The sequence below is a fragment of the Pygoscelis adeliae genome, unplaced genomic scaffold (genome assembly GCF_000699105.1).
Source record: "Pygoscelis adeliae isolate BGI_AS28 unplaced genomic scaffold, ASM69910v1 Scaffold34, whole genome shotgun sequence".
Classification (NCBI taxonomy): domain Eukaryota; kingdom Metazoa; phylum Chordata; class Aves; order Sphenisciformes; family Spheniscidae; genus Pygoscelis; species Pygoscelis adeliae.
The window spans coordinates 606,737-625,730 of NW_008824658.1; the positions used below are offsets into that span (position 1 = coordinate 606,737).

Below are 18,994 nucleotides of genomic sequence, written 5' to 3' on the forward strand. Positions count from 1 at the left end.
GGTGTTTTTTTTCTTACGGGTTTCCAGCTTTGCTCCTGGGAAGGGGGCAGCCCGCACAGCCGGGGCGATGCTCTGCCTGCATCTGCAGGATTGTTGCTTTTCTTACCCCGAGTTTCTGGTGATGGTACCTGCTGGCGGCAGACTTCTGGGAAAGGTGTCCCCAGTGCCAGCCTCCCTTGCTCCTTTGTCATTTTGCAAGTGAAAACGCTCTCCGTGTCCACGTCTGCAGAGGGTTTCCCTGCCCAGCAAGGGGATTTTCCTGCGAGATTGGCTCGGTGTTTTGGGGGAGGGTGGGTGAAAAAAAAGCGCTAAACATTTCCTGTACCCCGGGGCTTCACTACTCCCTAAAACGCATGCTTTGGAGGGGGTGTATTTGCAAGCAGTGAGCTCTGTCCCCACCTCGGCACCGCACAAGCGGCTCCGCTGCTCCGGGGCCGGGAAGGGATGTCCATGCTGAGCTCAGCACTGGTTCCAGCCTAGGATGGGGTCACCCCCTTCACCCCCAAAGAGAGAGGAGCTGCGGGGGTGGGGGTGGGGGTGGGAGCCCTGCACAGGGGAAGCCTCTCTTCCTCAGGCAGCAAACCTGAGCGGCTGGGAGAGGCGTCCAGGCAGCCTCTGACAGGCAGCGTGTCTGCATCACAAAAGCCACCATCACAATTGGCACTAATTGGCACCCTTGCTGGCAGCCTCCGTAAAGAAAATAAGGATTAGATGGCACAGAGATCAAATTATCCCGTCACCATAAAGGTGATCCCCCCTTTAGGTCAGGAAAGGCCTGTTGGCAGGACAGTTCGGGGAAGTTTGCACTTCCCAGGCTCGTGTTTCGCTGGAGAGACATGAAATGTCGGGTGTCTGATGCTGGCAACGAGGCACATTTCACAGGCGCTTTCACTTCGCATTTTTAGCTGAATTTCAAAAGGGGAAAAAAAAACCCCAAACCAACACCCAAACTCAAAACTCAAACAACAAACCAGAAAATTCCCTTTTAATTTGGACGGTTTCCGATCAATACAAACTTGCTATTTTATGCAGATAGTCACCACATTGCTCTGCTGGGGTATCAGTATATCTGATGTCTTTCTTTGTATGGGCTTTTTTGCCCCCCCCCCTTTTTTTTTCTTCCCTTCCTGCCAAGCCCAGACCCTGCTTGTTGTTGTTGTAGGTATTTATGGGCCTGTTTATCTGATCTCAGGGGAGCGCCTATTCTTATCTCAGAAGCAGCAAGGGAAGGGTTACACTGGACAGCTCGGTAGACAGTATGGAGCCAAATAAAATACCAATCTGACAAAAAAAAAAAAAAAAGGCAAAAAAAGGGAAAGAAACACCCAGCCCCAGCCACCCGCTCACCCAGCAGTGCGAGGGTACCTGGAGCAAACCTGCAAGGCCAGGGGAGCGTCCGATATTTCTGCACAGCTCCACTTCCCTGCTCCCTGGGCTGGATCCTGGAAGGGACCCGGCTCCGCACGCACCCCACACCACCTTCCCCAGGCAGAGAGACTCGGGCAGCAGCCCCCAGATGAGCACGGTCCAGGCTGCGGGCTGGGATCCAGCTCAGCACGTGTCGGCCCCCAAAACGGCTGCTGGTTTCAGGCAGGCAGCACAACCCTGAGCAAGAAACACCCAGGCACACAGCAGGAGAGCACGTTTTAATGTCACTGAAAGAGGGGAAGAAAAAGAAATTTTTTAAGTTTCAGGTCAGTTGTTACGGCAGTTCGGCTGTGATGCTGCTGTTCGCTGTTTCCTTGGGGTGAGCACGGAAATGTCCCTGCTCGGGATGAGAGGCGCAGCCAGTCCCCGGCCCCGGCAGGGACTCGCTCAAGGTCGCCCCGAAGGTCACGGCCAGGGCCAGGGCTGCTGCCTCCCATCATGGGGCCTCTCTGGCCTGGCCCCAGCTGGTGACACAGGGCTGGGGGAGGCATGGGGCAGGGGGAACCCCCCGGACACGGCACTAGTGAGGAGCAGCGGGGAGGCCCATCGCAGCTCTGGCCTCTCCAGACGCCAGCACGGCTGGGCCAGAGTGAGTAGGACAGAATGGGATGGGACAGGGCTGGATGGGATGTCCCCTCCTGCCATGCCAAGCAGGGGGGCAAGGGCAGCCCCATGCCAGGGGTTCCCCTAGTCCTTGCCCCCCTCCCCACCCTGCACCCCACTCTAATTACCTGCTCTTAAGGAAGTGCCTGATAGTTTTGGCCATTTAAGGTAGCCCCAGCCCCTCTCACTAAGGGTAATTGGGCCATAATTTGTTTTCGGTGTCAAGATGGCGTCAAAGATAAGACAAAAATCTCCAGGTTTGGGGGCTAAAGAGACAGGAGAAATCCTGACCCAGGGCCGACCTCAGAGGAATGGCCACAAGCCCCAGTGAGTAACATGGCAGGTGAAAGATTTACTGCCAGGGGAGCTTTTTGATCCTCTCCCAACACTCGGAGCCTCTCAGCCCAGTTGCTGGCTCCCAAGTCAGACTGTCTCCTGGGAGTACCACTCAGGTGGGAAGGTTTTCTGTCCAACAGAGGCCCCTCAGCTGCAAAGTTCATGACATGCAATAGTTCTTCCTCCAATCTCCATGCTTCTGGAGTCATGTGATTCTGAGACCCATCTAAAGAGAAGATGCATTTCCAATCCACAGCTGTAGAAATGATGTCCAAGCACGGGAAGACTCTGGACCCATGCGGCAGATGAAGGCTCCAACATTTTTTTCTTTCTTTTCTTTTATTTTTTAAAACAAATCCAAATTCTCCGGGTTTTCACCCCTATGGCTGTCCCTGCTTGGGTCTGCTAGCACTGAGCTCTGCCCGGGGTGTATTTCTCCATGCAGCTGCCTGTGCTGAGAGAAGGCCAAGAGCAGTGCACCCTGGGCCAACCTTCCCAAGACCATCCTTCAAACAATGGACAAACTCACTGTCCACCCCATGCCCCTACCACTCCAAAGCCAACCTTCGTTGCTCCACTCCATGAAGGCCCTTTCCCCAGTGTGGGGTGTTGGGAGAAGTGAGTATTTACTCCTCTCACAAAACTCATGTGCTTGGTGTGGGGTTAGCAAAGGTGCTCACCATGGCTTTCTGCAGAATGACCCATCCTTGTCCTGCTCAGTGGTGGAGCAATCCCATTAGCAAGCATCTTCTCTGGCAGCGATGACATTTGGCTGCCAATTTCCCGCTGATCTTCTCCCACGACATCTCAGCATAGCCCTCAGGTGAAGCTGGATGGTGTGGGGTGGCACAGCAGCTCACTTGTGTCCCACGTGGCAGCTGGATTTAAGGTCCAGGATGGAAGCTGGCTGGGAGCTGGAGCTATCTGGTGGAGCATCAGTGCCGTACAGCTCAGGGCAGGGGATAAAAACAGCCGGGCACTTTCCTCAGCAGGGCTCCGTGCCGTCTCCATAGCTGTGTGATGCTGGACAAGCTCTGTCTCTCCTGCTTACTTCAAAGCTAAAGTGTAATAGCAAACCTGGAGCTGCAGCAGCTCCAGGAGCCTGGAGATCAGAGGGGCCGAGGAGCCAGACGGACCTGCTGGGACACAAGCGGGAAGCACAGGCTGGTGGGAGGATATTTACCGGAGAGAGGAGAGCGAGACAGGCAGTTACCCAAGAGCCTTGAGCTGGGGGACTGCAAGGCAAGAGCATGCGCTTTGAGCCTCGCCGATTCCTTGTGACGGATCCCTGAGGCGGGGAAGGTCCTTGCTTGCAAAGTTTCATTTTCCCCTGCTTGTTCTTTTGCATGAGGAATTCAGGTCCTGACCACCCTGAAAGACTTTACAGTAACCAGAGAAGTAGGGGAATTTATGGCGTCACTAGTGGCTGAAAGCTGAGGAATTGAGAGGAAAAGGGATTTTTTTTCCTTAGACTGCAGCTACCTTGACAAAATTCTCATGGCCTGTAACTGACCCGCAGGAGCGGCCGGGGGGGAGTGTGGGGGCCAGAGCAGGCTGGTTTAATTGCCTCGGCTGGAAGCTCCTTCCCAAACTGAGAAGCTGGAAGGAGTTACGAGTCTGAGCTAGTGCACAAAGCTTGTGTCAACCCCGAAACTCCCTCCTCTGCTCACCTTCACTGTTCAGCTTCCAGTATTTTGGTCCTGTGTCTGATGGAGAGTGGAAAGACAGGCTTTGCACTGAAACTCATCAGTTTGACTCAAACTCGAGCCTGGGCTGCTGTGTTCAACAACTCACCCTACAGAATGTCCAGGAACCAAGCCAGCTGCTGAGGGCTAAACCCACGCAATCCCGCACCCAATGCCCTTTTAGGCTCCTATTTCTAGGAACGTGGCATAAAGGGGTGGGAAGGTCCTCGTGGAGATACCTTTGTTGGCCTGCTTTGGGGAGTGCATGAAGGACTTGGAGCAGATGAGCGGCAGGGAGGAGTGGGGAAAACAGGATCAGGAAAAGGAGAGAAGGGAGGAGGACAAGGAATAGCCTGGTGAGGGACAGCAGCTCCCTGGCACTGTAGTTTGTGCTAGTCTGGTAAGAAAAGTCCTGTCTGTACCCAGTGCTATCACTGTGCCAATGAAGAACCGTCAACCTGCTTTTTATTCCCAGGAAAATAGAGACACAGAGAGCTGAGGTGAGTCGAGGCCAGCAGCAGTGCACCAGGGGCTCCACTTTTTACATGAGGGTCAGGGCTTACGGCCAGTAAACAAGTGCAAATTCCCGGAAAAAATTAACCTGGTTCTGTTGGGAAGGTGGGCATGGAACAACGAGAACATCAACCTGCAGGGTACAGGGATCCTTCCAGGGCAGACTGGACAGGGAAGAGCTGAACAATCCCGTCTGGGGACACCTACAGGGATCCTGGTTGCCCTCTGTGGCCGGGCAGAGCTGGGAAGGTGCCGGGCTATTCCCCCCACATCTCCGTGCAGAGGGGCTGGATGTGGCGCCTGTCTTTCCTACCCCAGCCCAACGAAGGGCCTACAGTCTGGACGGCAAGCCACCAAACGGGAGATCAGATTGCTCAGGGCTGCCTGCCAGGCCATGGCTGCCGGCCTGCCGTCTGCTCAACAGGCGCAGGAGCTGGCGAAAACCCAGACACCAGACTGAGCTACAACAAGCTGGCTCCAGGAGCACTGGATACAACCCTCCACCTTCCCTTTCCTAAAGACGGACTTGCCCACACAGGCGTCAAGACCAGGAAGAGACACAGGCAATGCTCACACACCTCTTGGACTCGGAGCCTCCTCTCTGCTTTGCGACCACAACCTGGGTTAGTGAGCTTGCTAATGCGGTGCCCATCATTGTGCTCTCTGGTCCCTGGCAGTCCATACATGTGTAGGAGAAGCAGCAGAGCCATCTCAGCTACCTGACACTTCCCTCTTCTCCTGTCTTGCAGTCTCTGCTCTTCCCCACAGGCACCACGGTGCTCCCTGCTGAGGATGGCACAGCGATCACGGAGTACTTCCTGCGACACGAGACGGGAACAGATCTTGGAGAAAGTTCCAAAAACAATTAAGTAAAAGCACATTAGGGGGCTTTGAGGTACTTAGGGAAGAAGACAACACTGCATGCAAGGATAAGAGATGTGAAATCGGCTCCAGCTCCTGGCAAAGTGAGATTGGGTGCTGGCAGAGCCATGCAGTCATCCCTTATTGGATACAGGGGAAATAAAAAAAAAAGAAAGAAGAAAAGCAAGCCCTAAGGCTCTCCCCTGCACACTCAGCCTGCTCAACCACATCTCTAAAACATAACACCATTAAATCCACATTCGCATTTTTCCCCAGTCCTCTGCGCTGCCCTTTCTGCTGGGGAGCAGAGAACCGAAGCCTGGTTTCCATCAATGTTGCAAGGAGGCTGTAGGACGACTCACGCAGAGAATCAGACGTGTTCAATTTCAATGTCCAACCAGGAAAAAAAACCCAAACCAAACCATTTTTATGATGTCCACATCCCACTACAGCATAATCCCGCTTCCGGTATCTGACAAGTACAGCCAGCTCCTGCCGAGGAGGCATCTTGGGGATGGGACAATGGCTCTGGTCCCCCAGCCAGCTGCCCTGGGCTCAGAGGTGCAGCTGCAGAGCACCCACCACCCGGGTTACTGAGCTAACACTGCCCTCGCACGGCAGCAGGGAGCGGAGAGAGGGACGTGCAGTTTTAGGCCCATCCGATCAATCTGCTGGTTGCTTAGTTTCTCAGCGTGAGTACGTTAAAAAGGCTGAGCAGATTCCTCCTTGGTTTGAGCTTGAAATCTTCTGTGGGTTTCTTGGCAGGGAGCAAACATGAGATTAAGCAGCATTATTCATTAGCCTATACAAATAACAGATTAACTGGCAGAGTTTATTTGTATCACTGGAGTTTCCATTATACCCTCTCATGCTAAGGACGGCACCTGCACAGCAGGTTGCTGCTTACAGCTGTCCTCCTTCGGCCCTTCTGCTGTTCCTCTCTGGGCAGGACACCCTCTCACTGCGCTGGCAGAAGAGCCCACACTCACCAATTTGGGAATGCAAATGACATGGCTTTTCCCCTTCCACTGGGGTATGCTGCCCTCGTCCTCACCTGAAGACCTTTCCCCGATACCTCCTAAAAAAGCTTGACAACATGCAGGTGATGTCCTGTGAAGTGATCTACCCTTGCTCCTTTGTTTCGTGGTGCCCACCTGTGTCACCTCTGGTCTTGCCTTCTTCAGCTGACAGGGACAACACTCTTGTAGCATGGCAGCATGCTGCCTCGCACAAAAAGATCCTGGACCATTGCAAAGGCCTCTAGACACGTCCACAAATGGAGGCACTGAGGACATTTGGGTCTGTTTCTGACGTGCCAGCTCAGTCTCCCCCCAGCTCTCCAATACATCGAGGTCAGTCTTTAGCTAAGAGAATATTAGGCTCCAACATAACTACTTATCATTGATTGTTTCTCACAGCTTAGTAAAGCATCAACACATTCGGCTCTCTAAGGTCTCTTCCCTGCAGTCCCCACTCCCTTGCTACTGAAAGCTAATACCCTGGGATGTAGGACAGGGGGGACCAAGTGTCTCCTGCGTCCATCACTGGCAGTATAAATGGGTACGTTCTGCATGGCTGGAAGTCACCATACAACGGCAACACAAGCTGCCACCCTCCTCCCAGAGGGTATTTTATCCCTTGCCATGAATTGAACGATGATAAGCAGACAGGTCAGTTGGCTGTAGGACAGCACCAAGGAATAAGGATACGAAAGATGATGTGGGATTGTTTCAGGGAGAATTATCTGTGCAAATCTTTACTGCACATCAACAGTGCAATTTAATTTGACAGTGATAAATTCAGGTAATGTATTTTGAGTGCAAAGCTCTCAACATCCTATCATCCTCCTCCATGAGAACCCAAGTGTCTGAAAAGCTACACTATGACCTCTTTCCTGGTTAAAAAGCAAAGCTAAAGCATGCCTCAGAGGGTGCCAGCAGAGCCTTAGGAAATGCCATGACAAGGTTCAGGAGAACAAGTATTCAAACTCCAGTTTCTGGCATCCCTCGCTTCCTCACTGCAGCAAAAACGCGAGGCACCTTTGCCTATAAGGCTCACGGTCAGGAGGAAGAGCAATATGGGAAAGAGAAATGAAACAAAGCACTACATGGAAAAGGATCTTGTACCTTAACTGATTGAACATTGGGATGCTACATGTCAGCATTGCTCTGGAGTAGCACCCACCTTGTCAGCTGGGCATGCAGCTTCGACTCTGGACAACAGGAGCTAGAAGTCATGCATGAAACGTAGCCAAGGGCGTACTTGAGAAGGAAACAGAAGCACAGGGTTGAACTAGACATAAAAAAGATTAATTAACAAACACGAATCAAATGAGACGCTGCACTTGATTGACATGTTTATGATGGGGGTGGGGAAATATCCCTATCATAGAAAAGCTCAACACTCCCCAAAATACAAGGTCACGCACATCTCCAACAACGTCCGTCTTTCTTGTGAGGTCTTTTTTTTTGTTGCATTCAAAAGACTCCATGATTTGCATCCATGCAACCCACACAGGTTTGTCACAAAATATCCCATCACCTGAGTTTTCTACTTCAGGCTTGACATATCCTAGTCAGCAGCGCCATTCTCCCCTCCATGTCTGCAATATTTTCAGCCCTGGGGAGGTGGGTGGGAAGTGACAGTGAATCAGAGAAGCCTGGCACAAAACATCCATGCAAAGCAAAACTCCATTGGCTCTGGAGCCAACAGTGCTAAGGGCAGAAAGGCAAACAGAAGGGAATGTAGGCCTTGTTGCTAGATAGATCATTTATTAAAGTGAAATTCAGCATTTTATCTTTGTCAGACAGTACAGAGTTAGTCTCATACACAGTGGAAGCAGGACATTTCCTACACCTCAGAGAAATGAGTTCTACAGTTTTTGCTATAAGTTACTAAGTTGCTTTAACAATACACAGCTATATTACACAGTTAAAAATACAAGGTGTCCAAAACATTTGGCATAAGATCAGCACAATACATGGAGGCCAGAAACAGAAGAGGGAACACAGTTTTTCTCTCCCAGTAAGCCCGCTAAAACTCCAAGCCATTCTGCAAGTTACCTGCTATTCCCCTCCCCTGCACTGTAGCCGGGGAGCAGAGAGCTGCGGCTAGGACACGAGCAAACCCAGCCCCGTCAGGGCTCAGCTAAGCGAGAGGCTCCTGGAGCCTGCTGATGTACAGGATGGCCTGCAGAGTTGCTCGCAAGGGAAGTTCAGGTTTAAGGCAGGAGCCCCCCTCCTCTCCCCACACTTTCTTCAACCATTTAATTCATTCCAAACAGATGTGTTCACAGGCTAGTCAAAAACGCGAGAGCAGGGACAGCTGTGAAAAGTGCAAGGAGTATCTTACATCATAACAGTTCATTTGCACTTTGAAAGTGGAAAATGAAAACTCCCTAACTTGATAAGCTAGAGGTGGCTAAAGGGCATCGGTGACAAGAGGAGTGAGGCATCAATAACATTCCTTCACCTTTGGGACTCTTCAGTCAATACTCTGGGCAGTACAAGGACTCCTTTTGTACAGGAGGCTAGCTCGTTATTACCCACTCTTTTAAACTGTAGAGGCAAAGTGACTCTAGTGCTCTGGGGAAGTATAACGATCTGCGAATTTAAATAAACAGTCCCCCAGCAGACCATTTCTCTCCCCTCCGACTGCAGTTACTGCTGAAGATCTCCCATTGGTATTTACATTTGGCTCAACCAAAAGACGTAAAGTGCACAGCTCCCCCCTTCTTCCCCTCTCATAAAACATCCATTACAAGAGCTAACACAGAACAAATCTTCCTCCACGTTGCTAACTGTGGAAGCGTGTTTTGTTCAGTCCCTCTGTGGGCCACGTCCTATTTCATCTTCTCTGTGCCATCATGACCCGCTTGAAAACTCGCACTTACTGTGGATTATTTTGGCTCTTGATTTCAAAACCTCTCTGAAGCCAGCTTGCACTTAAGACTAACTTTAAATGCCAGACTTGGTATGTTTTGGTCAAGTCTTGCACTCTAGGCTATCTAGTGGTTTGCAGCCACATTTCTAAGGAAAACCAGGACACCAGAGTACTGGGGACAAGTGGTACAAACCTGCCTACTCTGCTTTTCTCAGGCTGAGCATCTAAAGTGCCTGGCAAAAAAAAAACATTAGCTTTTAATGCAATTGTTTACTTCAGGTTGATATACAACATTCTTTGAGATGCAGAAATTTTAAGAAAAACTGCATTCTAACACAGCTTCCTTGAATATATTTGCACTTTTCAGCCATCAGATTGCCACCGACTCAAGTCTTTGCATGCTTCCAACTTCCTTCAGCTGAACTCAAGCCAGTAACTACCAGCAATAATTTCTTCTTCTTCACTTAAAGTGAGCAGAGGGTCAGCATACAGGATGAAATTAACCCCGGAAGAGATGTTTCCGCATTATTTGGATTTCATACTAATGGCTTTGGATCTATTCAGAAGTCTAATGAAGTTAATGCAACTCTTCAATGAGAATTAATTTGGCTATGTAATTGAATTAGGCTATATAATGGCTGGAAGGCTTCAAAGATGATTCCTCTGCCCCAGGGTGAATGTCACCAACGCAGGCTTGTAATAAATAAGCTTCCACTATTAGAAATGGAAGATGACATCTGGTCATCCTCCATGCCCCCAAGGCTTGTGCTCCATGGTTCAAAGCTAGACAGAATTTAAGGCCCATCTGTGAAAAGCAAAACGTAGAAGGCAAAAAAAAAAAAAAAAATCTTATCATACCAGCCAAAGCGATTTGGGTCTTCCACCTTTCCAACAAGTCCCATCTAAAAGTGCTGAGAAAATGTCCCACCTCATGGCTTCACAAGTGTGAGGTTCAAACACATTTACTTTGAAGTTTAAAACAAAAAGTTGGAAAGTCTTTTTTAATTGGCATGCAGCATAAGGAATCAAATACACAGAATGGTATTATACAGAACGACAATTGCATTGTTGTGTTTTCTGGTTATTAGACACTAAATGCTTTTCAAGAATCACAGGCACCCTGAACATGGATATTGCTACTGAATTGACGTGTGATTTCAGTTTATAGCATGGGAGCCATAAAGCGGCTAACCCTTCCAACAAGACATCGGCTTTCTTTTGCTCAAGGCGTTTTGCTCTAGCTAAGTTGAGAACAAGGTAATAAGGCATTTGCAAGGGTTTATAAGGCCACGGAGCCCGACAGCCAAAGATTATTCTGTTTCTTTGGTGTCTTGCCTCCAAGCTTTCCACCTTATAAACAACTGCTAATGGCTGGTAAACATCTCTTCATCATCACACCTCACTAAGAATTTTTTCAAAAAGGTATAATTGCTTTAAGAGTGAAACCAACAAGGATCACATTTCACATCAATTGACTATTTTCAGAAAAAAAAAAAAAGTTGAATTTTTTCAAAAAGGTATAATTGCTTTAAGAGTAAACCAAAAAGGGAACACTTTACACAAAATGACTATTTTTAAAAAAAAAAAAAAAGTTTCCTGGATACCACCTCTGCACAAAAGCATTCCAGTGAATACACCTGAACAGATGGAACCTGCCACCATATTTCCTTGAAAAGAATCATTTTGCTGCTGGCTGCTAAAACACCCCAACAGATTTATTTACTCTTAGAAATAAAACAAAACAAAATACAACAACAAAAAAGTAAACCCCAAACAAACTACATTTTTACAGTTTTGGTCTAGAAGTTACAATGAGGCATAACCCTCTCAACTCAGAAACTCATTTTCCCTTGGTAATATCCTCTGATTACATGAGCACTTTGAAGATTAACATGCAAGTCAAGAGAACGTACCCTTTTAGCTATCTGTCCTGAATGAGAGAAGCCAGATCATTTTGACTGATGTGGGAATTACTCCATCCTTTCAATAAGGAAAGGACCAGCATAATTAGGAAATTTTTAAACATTCATGAAATACCGACGCAAGACATTCTCTCCTCATTCCTTGAACCTCTCTCCTGGCTGATGTTCTTAAAATCCATACTGAATCGAACAAGGAAATGCTGAAACAATCACACTCCCCAAAACTTCACAAACGGGACGTGTACCACAACAGAGTATTTCTGCCTATGACACAGGACTTAGACATGTTGAAGTTAGTTGAACGTGTTTTTGGAGTATTAGCAAACACTTCAGAGCTGACGTGAACAGCTTGCTTTAAATTGTGACTTGATTTTTAAAGAGACCCTGGGAGAGCTTCAACAAGAGCTTCACTAGGCGAACCCTTCATGCCTTACAAAACATGATGCAGTACTAAGCTGGGATCGTGATCTGTGTGTTTAGCTCTTCAACAAAGCTTCATTCATTTTTGTAATATTAAAACCTGCCATTGACAAAACGCTAGCCGAAGTCTTCTACTGTTCAGTTCGTTGATTAAGGCTTGTTGAGAATATACTCTCTATGCGGAGTCTTGGCATCTTGTAACAGAAGGGAGACATTGGTTAGGACAGCAAAGAAACAGAGTGGTGCTTTAAATCATGAGATCCCCTTCAATAGAATTTGAGGTCACTGGAGAACAGTCAGTCACGACGAATGCTTTTATAAGCTCCTTTTGCCAAAATAACCACTGTGTTATTTGTAAGGACACCTTGGCTTTAAACAACAAAATCAGAGCGATCTCCTCCTACAGCGCCCAGTTAAAGAGCACCAGCATGCCACCCTCCACTCACACAGCTCTTACGAAAGCACACGTAATGCTCACAAAAGGCACGTGCTTCGATACTTTTTGCCCGTTGCAAAGACAGATGAAATGCATCATGCTCCAGTCAGTTCACTACCCCGGTTATGGTGCTACACCCATTAGCATAAGTCTGCTTTATACTAAACAGAGACTGCCGAGCCCACTAATCCACACAGCAGTTTTGTGACACCTGCTAAAGACTAGCTTCAGTATAAAATTCACATCACTTGTGACTGATACCTGATCTGACACAGAGATTAAGAGACAGATGTCTTAAGCCATTGTTTCACCTACCATCACTGAGCCTTGAATACAAGGGAAATACGTGTAAGTGAATTAAACAAGCATTTCTACCAACATGATCAAACCCAGCAAGTAAGCTGTATTTGCCTTAACACCACATTCTGAGGAAATGCAGAAATGTTTAAATGCTTACAGACAATTAATTAGTGAGTTCTTAAATAAAAGAAATTACAAAAAGAGATTGCAGAGAGCTGTTTGGCATCCATGTCGGAAGGGGGCAGGAGGAAAAATGGTTTAAAAAAAAAATCAATTTCAGACTAGTTAAGTAGTGTTCACTGGAGTAGATTTGGTGAGCTGGAGCATCTGTAGAAATTTGGGACTTGAAGTACTGACTCAAGGCAAGACAGAGCATGTGTAGGTGGGGAGCAAGCTTCAGACAAACTTCTGACCCATGCACCTCAATAATGAATTTTATCTCTGCCGCTATTCCAGTCCTGCGCCAAGACAAACTGCACGGTGGTTTGTGATGCAGTCTGAATTCAGTGAAAAAATTCCATCTGTGATCTGAATTGCACTGAGATGCAGATTTCCAGAAATGGTTTAAAACACCGAGTTGACAAACTCCACAGTCCTACAGGTTTACTTGGTTTCCCCATTATCCTCATTTCTTTATTCCAACACGACTTTGAAATGAGGGGAAGAAGTCTTCAGAAACATGCTGGGCACATGTTTTCAAATACTCCTGATAAGAATGTCTGTATTTTTTTCTGTCATCCAGACTTACTGCATTTTAAAAAAAATTTACAATATACTTCAACAGTTTTTATATACCTAAAATGCACAATACCATCTGTTCCTTCAAGGTCCCTCTTATTCCAAGTCTTGTTAATCTTCATTCTAGTTGCTTGCTACCTTCCGATTTCTGGTCCAGCCTGCTCTTGTTGTTCTTCACCATATAGATGAAATATGCAAGCGTCTCTTTCTCATTCACAGGAATATTCCTGAAGTGACGACTGACAGTCTAGAAGGACAACATGTAAAGAGACAGAAATTCTGAAATTAAAAAGTAGAAATAATCAGAACAGGGTTTCTCTTTACTTTCCAAAAACGATTTTATGGCCATTGAGCGTAATATACTTTTAGTCAAACATGCACCAATTCAAACTGTCAGTCCTCATTTACCTCTCTCCCTCTCTCTCTTTACAGCTGGAATGTGCATATGAACATAGCATAGTCTTGCTATGTCAGCAGTATTTGCAGCCAACCTACAAGCGGAATTTGGAAGCCAGAATGTCCTCCTGCCAAAGCAGCATAGCCTCTCCTAAGCGGCATTTCATGCCGAGGTTATTTGGAGAGCAAGTTTTCCCTGCATCTCAGTATTTTAAAGGAGAGTGTCAGAAATATTGAAACACTTTGCTGTGTGAACCAGAGGTAGCAAAGTTTTAGAGTCCAAAGGAAAACACACTGGATAAGTTTTCACTGGAAGGAACACCAAGGGATTTGTAATGGGAGGGTTAGGATTTGGTTAGGGCTACCCCTCTCTGACACTAGCATAAGCCCTGAACCATTAGCTGCTTTTTCCTCAGAAAATGAACGTAGAAAACATGTTGGAGCTGGATGAGATCTGCTTCTCATATGGAAGAAGCTCTTTTTTGGTACCCAACACAGCTCCAGAACTGGATGTTGATGCAGGCTGAGCAATAAGTCACTCCAAGAAGATTTATGGAAGTTTGAGTTTTCCTTACGGTGGGGTAGCAGCAGGAGTCTAAGAGCCTCAGGCAGCAGTGATTCAAGCATGGGAGCTGGACGAGGATCCAGCGTAGGGTCAAAGCTGCTCAGACTTCACAGGAAATCTGGGAAGTGTGTGACAACTTTAAGTTAGGCTCCCTTTATTTTCCGCTTGCATAGTAGTTTTATTTTTTTTTTCTTCCTGGGCACATTCATGGTAAATTGCCTAAGTAAGTAGTCCTTCACGGCAGGAGGTAGCTGAGAGATTATGAACTGGTTAGTTAGAACATGATAAATCAGAACTACTAATGAGGACATACACCCACCCTGCTTCGTTCACCTTACTCCTACATGCACTACACTACACATTCTCGACATTCTGTATATTCGTTGCCCAGTTGACTTTGAAAGAGAGCAAGACAGTGTCTTGCTGTCTTTTTTGGTCTGCCGGTTGTTGTTCTTTAAAGCAAAACCGACAGTTTTGGGCAGACAGTTGTGAAAGCCTCAGCTTACAAAAACAACCTCGTTACCATTCAGTAACTGCTACAGTTTTTTTTCAAGTTTAGAGAAGACTATTCCCATAGGATGCCTTCGGATCAAGCCAGGAAAGAGAGCAGAGCAGATGCACGCCAAGCACAACTAGCCCAAATAACAGAGAGTTACAGAGAGTTCTTTCTTAACGTGTACCCCATATGGTGAGAAAGCAGCAGTAGAGGCCCTTAAGGAAAGAGCCTTTTATTGACTTAATACAGAATCATAAGATATCAGCACAAGGGAGGGAAATAAGGAATCTGAAGTCATGGTCAGTGATTATGCCTTTAATAAGAAGCAATTCCAACCAGTTCAAGTGCCTGTGAGGAAAGAAAAACCTAACAGGGGCACTTAAGGTGACTAGTAGTGTGTAAGTCTGAGTTTCAGTACAACAGCCATCTTCAGTTAACACCTAAGTCACTGGAAACTAGGTTCTCTTTCTGTTCCCTACAAGTAACGGATTGTGACTATGAACAAGGAGGGAAAGGAATCAGAGAAAAGCAAGTTACTAAAACATGCTTTCAAGAGCCAGCTTCCATGTATTCCATGACTGTCTCAGGTGAAAGAAAGCACGCAGCTTTCTGTTGATGTCATCCCCCGAAACCTTTCGCAGAGCACGCAGTACACACTAGCGAGAGAGTACTACAGGTATTAGTGTCCAAGAAATGTGCACTTCAGCAGAAGAGATAAAGAGTTTTTTAATAACAGAGATGATACTACCTCTGTCGTCACTTACTTCTGCTAGCTGAGCCTTGTTGAGTCCAGGCCTAGTCTGCAACTTATAATGTCTCTTGTAACGTCGCAGAGTGTTCACTTGGAGCTGGAACAGGTCAACCTGGAAGTGATGCAGAGAAGAGGGGGATGAGCACTACCTTTAGCTTCTATTAGGCAGAAATGTAGAGTTATCTAAAAATAACTATTTCTTCCTCAATGGGACTGCTCCTTGCCTGCATTCAGAACCACATCGGCTTGCCTTACTGACTAATCTAAGTATATTTTGTATTTCCTAATGCTAAAGGGCCAAAATAGCCTCAGGGAAATACAAAATTTTGTTCTGGTTCACATGCTGTCAACAGAATTGCTGGCCAATTTCTGCTCTCAATTACACCTCTGCAACCTCCAAGCAACGGGGAACCTTTTGTTCCCACAAGGTTTAAAAAGCTCACACATGAAATATCAATTTAGCAGGCACTGAACAAATGGCTTGTGACATAAAACAGAGTACAGAGAAGAAATGAAATTCAAATACTTAAATGGGAAGCGGACAGTTTAAAAGCAAGGGTGGTGGTGGGGGAGGTTACAGGAAGGAAGATGAAGATCATGTGGGAAATGCCATGTTTCAAAGACAAAAGAAATCTCTGCTGAAAACCAAGAAGAAAATGACATTAAAACTGACACACTGCAGAGCTCCCTATTCAGTTAGGTGACGTGCATCCCTCACTTTCTAACCACCAAATACCCTGCATGCTCTACAGCACTAACATTTTTAGATGCCAGCTGGGTCTTCACCAATCGTCCTGGCAACTAATGTAAAGCCTGTATAGGAAAGTTTTGATGGAGAACCTTGTAGAATGGAAACACAAACAGCTACAACAAAAGGCTAGGTATCCTTAAAAAGAACAAACCAAAAACTTGCTACTCTTCCAACACCTCCACACAGGCGGTGTGTGGACGCAGCTTTGCAGTCAAGACACAGCTTTGCTGGCAAAACAATTCTTGGTAGTGGTTTTTTCCGGTAATAAAATGCTTTTGCCAATACGGGTGGCATTTCCAGCAGAGGGCTCTGCTGACGTGGCCAGAGCTCAGCTCCTCCACGAACATCACCTCTGCACAACTTTTTGCAGTGTCAACAGTACCAGAAACATCACCAAAGCAAATAGAGAACACAATGGCACAGAGATTATTCTAGAGTTCTGTAACACAGAGAAAAAAAAAGAAAAGAAAAGGCCTATTTCCTGAAAATAAAAAGATTTTACGAATTATTTGAAGGTAGTTTTAAATAGTGCCAAAAATACCATACATGTGAAGGTCCGGAGAAGCTTAATATCCCTGGATATCATATACCCAAACATAGAGAGACTGACCTATTGGATTTTCTAGTGTATTTGCAAAACGATGCACGCTAGGTAACAAAGAACCATATCAGGGCCTCAGTCACCACTGAAAACAATTTATTTTTACCTTTAAAAAAGAATTAGTGTCAAATACTGTTTTAACAGCGCCCTGTTTGGAAGCAGTACATACATGAAGCTGTGCAGTTACCTTATCATACCTCTTTTTAGAGAAAACTTTACACGGGCAAAGAACTCATACAGGGATGAAGAAGAAAATTAGGACATTACACATCAGAAAAAAGTCTTCCTGAAAAATGAGAGTAACTCCATAGCAGTTTCAGTGGAGTTGCAATTTAAAATTTAAATATTTCCCGATACATGTAAACATCCAAGTCAAAATTCAACGTTCTCAAAATTGGTAAAGCATCCTAAGCCCACTTGGCACCTACTAACCTCCGGGACATCCGTTTCATGCTCAGGAGAGTCACCTCCATCATCACTTGTCTTCCTCTTTCTTTTGTTTCGGACACTTTGAATGAAGTTCTTGTGGAAATCACAAATATACAGATGTCTCACCTAAGAATCAGAAGTAGTGAAAAGCAATCAAAACAGGTACTGTAGAAACAGCATTCAACAGCAGCCACTTAGACACCAGTATCAGAGAGTGCATCCCTCATGACTGGCACGACTGACTGCCTCATGACATTAAGGAATTTCTAATCTTAAACTCCAGGGCTGACATTGTACTCTCGAGCTAGAGATAATTTACATTACAAAGACTAAAGGCAAGGAAAATGAAGGACTCAAGAGCTCCAGCTGAACCTGAAACTCTGCAGATAATATATTTATTTTTTATGGTTGCAATCATGCGTCAGGAAAAAAATAAAATAGGTAATTGTCTGGAGGAAGTGCATTTGCTTCAGGACTTACTACCAGGTAACTACCAAGAAAAACATCATTCTGTTCCACCCTTGTGAACTTTCTGGCTTAAATAGTACATGAGATTATTAATGCAAGTGTTTCAAAACCTAGATCAAATAAAATTTGGCTAATTACCTCAATTAAAACAAGCAAACTGAAAGCAAAAATCTCTTCCCTATAGCTTATCCTGCTGTGGAACCCCCTTTTTAACAGGTATTATCTCACTAGAATTAGCATATATACAACAAAGGACCACAAATGACCAAAATTATTTGGTACCTGTAGGGCAAAAATATCTTCAGATGACACAGACACCCTACATTCGAAACCACTTTATGCAGCCCGCTTCATACTTTCCCTTCATTTTGAGTTCATTACTCCGATTTCCTCTTTTAATTTCTAAAGCCTTACATCTGTCAACAAAGGGTTATTTCTAAAATGAAAGAAATGACTATACCACTAGACAAATCTGCTGAGGACTACAACCAGGAGAAATACTCCGTTTTTCAAGAATGAGATTATATTTCAAATTGAGTCACTCTCTTCCTGTGACACGATGTATTTCGGCTGTGCAAAAAGGACCTAACCCGCCGGGGAAGCCACCAAACAGACTGACCCAAAACTTCACCTTTTTTTTTTTTTGCTTTTAATGTTTTTAACCTTTAAAGCTCAGGTAAGAAAAGCATGCAGAGCAGAATTCCGTTAACTGAGTCACTTCTGAGAAATTCCTTCTGTAATTTTGACGGGCTGCTCTGCTCTACCTATCTGGTTACTCAGCAAGTGACCCGTTTCTATCTTGAGCTGACAGCTGTCACTTAATGTCATTAAGCAGTCAGCAGCAAATTGGGCTGCTTTGTGCCGACCAGCAAACAAGTGCACAAGCGCCCTGTTTCAGAGGCTGCATACCACGCCTTTCGAGTTAGAGGCAACAGTTCATTTTTAATAATCTGCTTCACTAGAATACGGATTCTTACCAATTAAAAAAGTAACGTCAGCGACGCCTAACTGAACTGGTAACCCGTATCGCTGATTTCACCTGGTGAAACGTGCTACCGCCAGTAGCACCAGCGGATTTCAATACAAAACTGAAATTAAACCAGCACTATCGCCTCCGAAGCGAAGGCGGCTCGCTCCCTTGCTCCCCCTGAGCATCACCTGCTCCCCGCCGCACGAGCGCGTTCCTCCCAAACACGGTTTTCCGTGCTGCTTCATTAAGCCTCACGAGATAACCAGCGCCATGAGGGAAAGCCGCATCTTCACCCAGGCACGCTCTTCAGCGTAGTAACGCCGAGGACGGGAAAACGCGGTCCCGAGGAACCGAGCTGGCAGCACGACGCGCCGCCCTCGGCACCCCCCCCCCCCACGGCTCGCAGGGGTCGAGTGAACCCCCCCCAGGGCAACCGGGAAGCT

At 46.3% G+C, this 18,994-nt stretch overlaps 1 protein-coding gene across 1 annotated transcript; it reads right to left on the bottom strand.

The window, feature by feature from the left end:
• Positions 1-10,901: 10,901 nt before the first annotated feature.
• SAP30L (SAP30-like) lies at positions 10,902-18,838 on the bottom strand. Its single transcript, XM_009322736.1, has 4 exons — positions 18,815-18,838; positions 17,117-17,239; positions 15,346-15,444; positions 10,902-13,371 (listed from the first exon to the last, which is right to left on the bottom strand). Exons 1-4 carry the CDS (start codon positions 18,836-18,838, stop codon positions 13,243-13,245), a joined length of 375 nt encoding a protein of 124 aa, XP_009321011.1. The 3' UTR covers positions 10,902-13,242.
• Between the last annotated feature and the right edge of the window lie 156 nt (positions 18,839-18,994).

Coding starts and splice junctions, on each gene's coding strand:
- SAP30L (XM_009322736.1), bottom strand. CDS start 18,838: ATGCGGCTTTCCCTCATGGCGCTG. Junction 17,240..18,814: donor GGCTTTCCCTCATGGCGCTG/GTTATCTCGTGA, acceptor TCTGATTCTTAG/GTGAGACATCTGTATATTTG. Junction 13,372..15,345: donor ACAAGGCTCAGCTAGCAGAA/GTAAGTGACGAC, acceptor TTGTCCTTCTAG/ACTGTCAGTCGTCACTTCAG.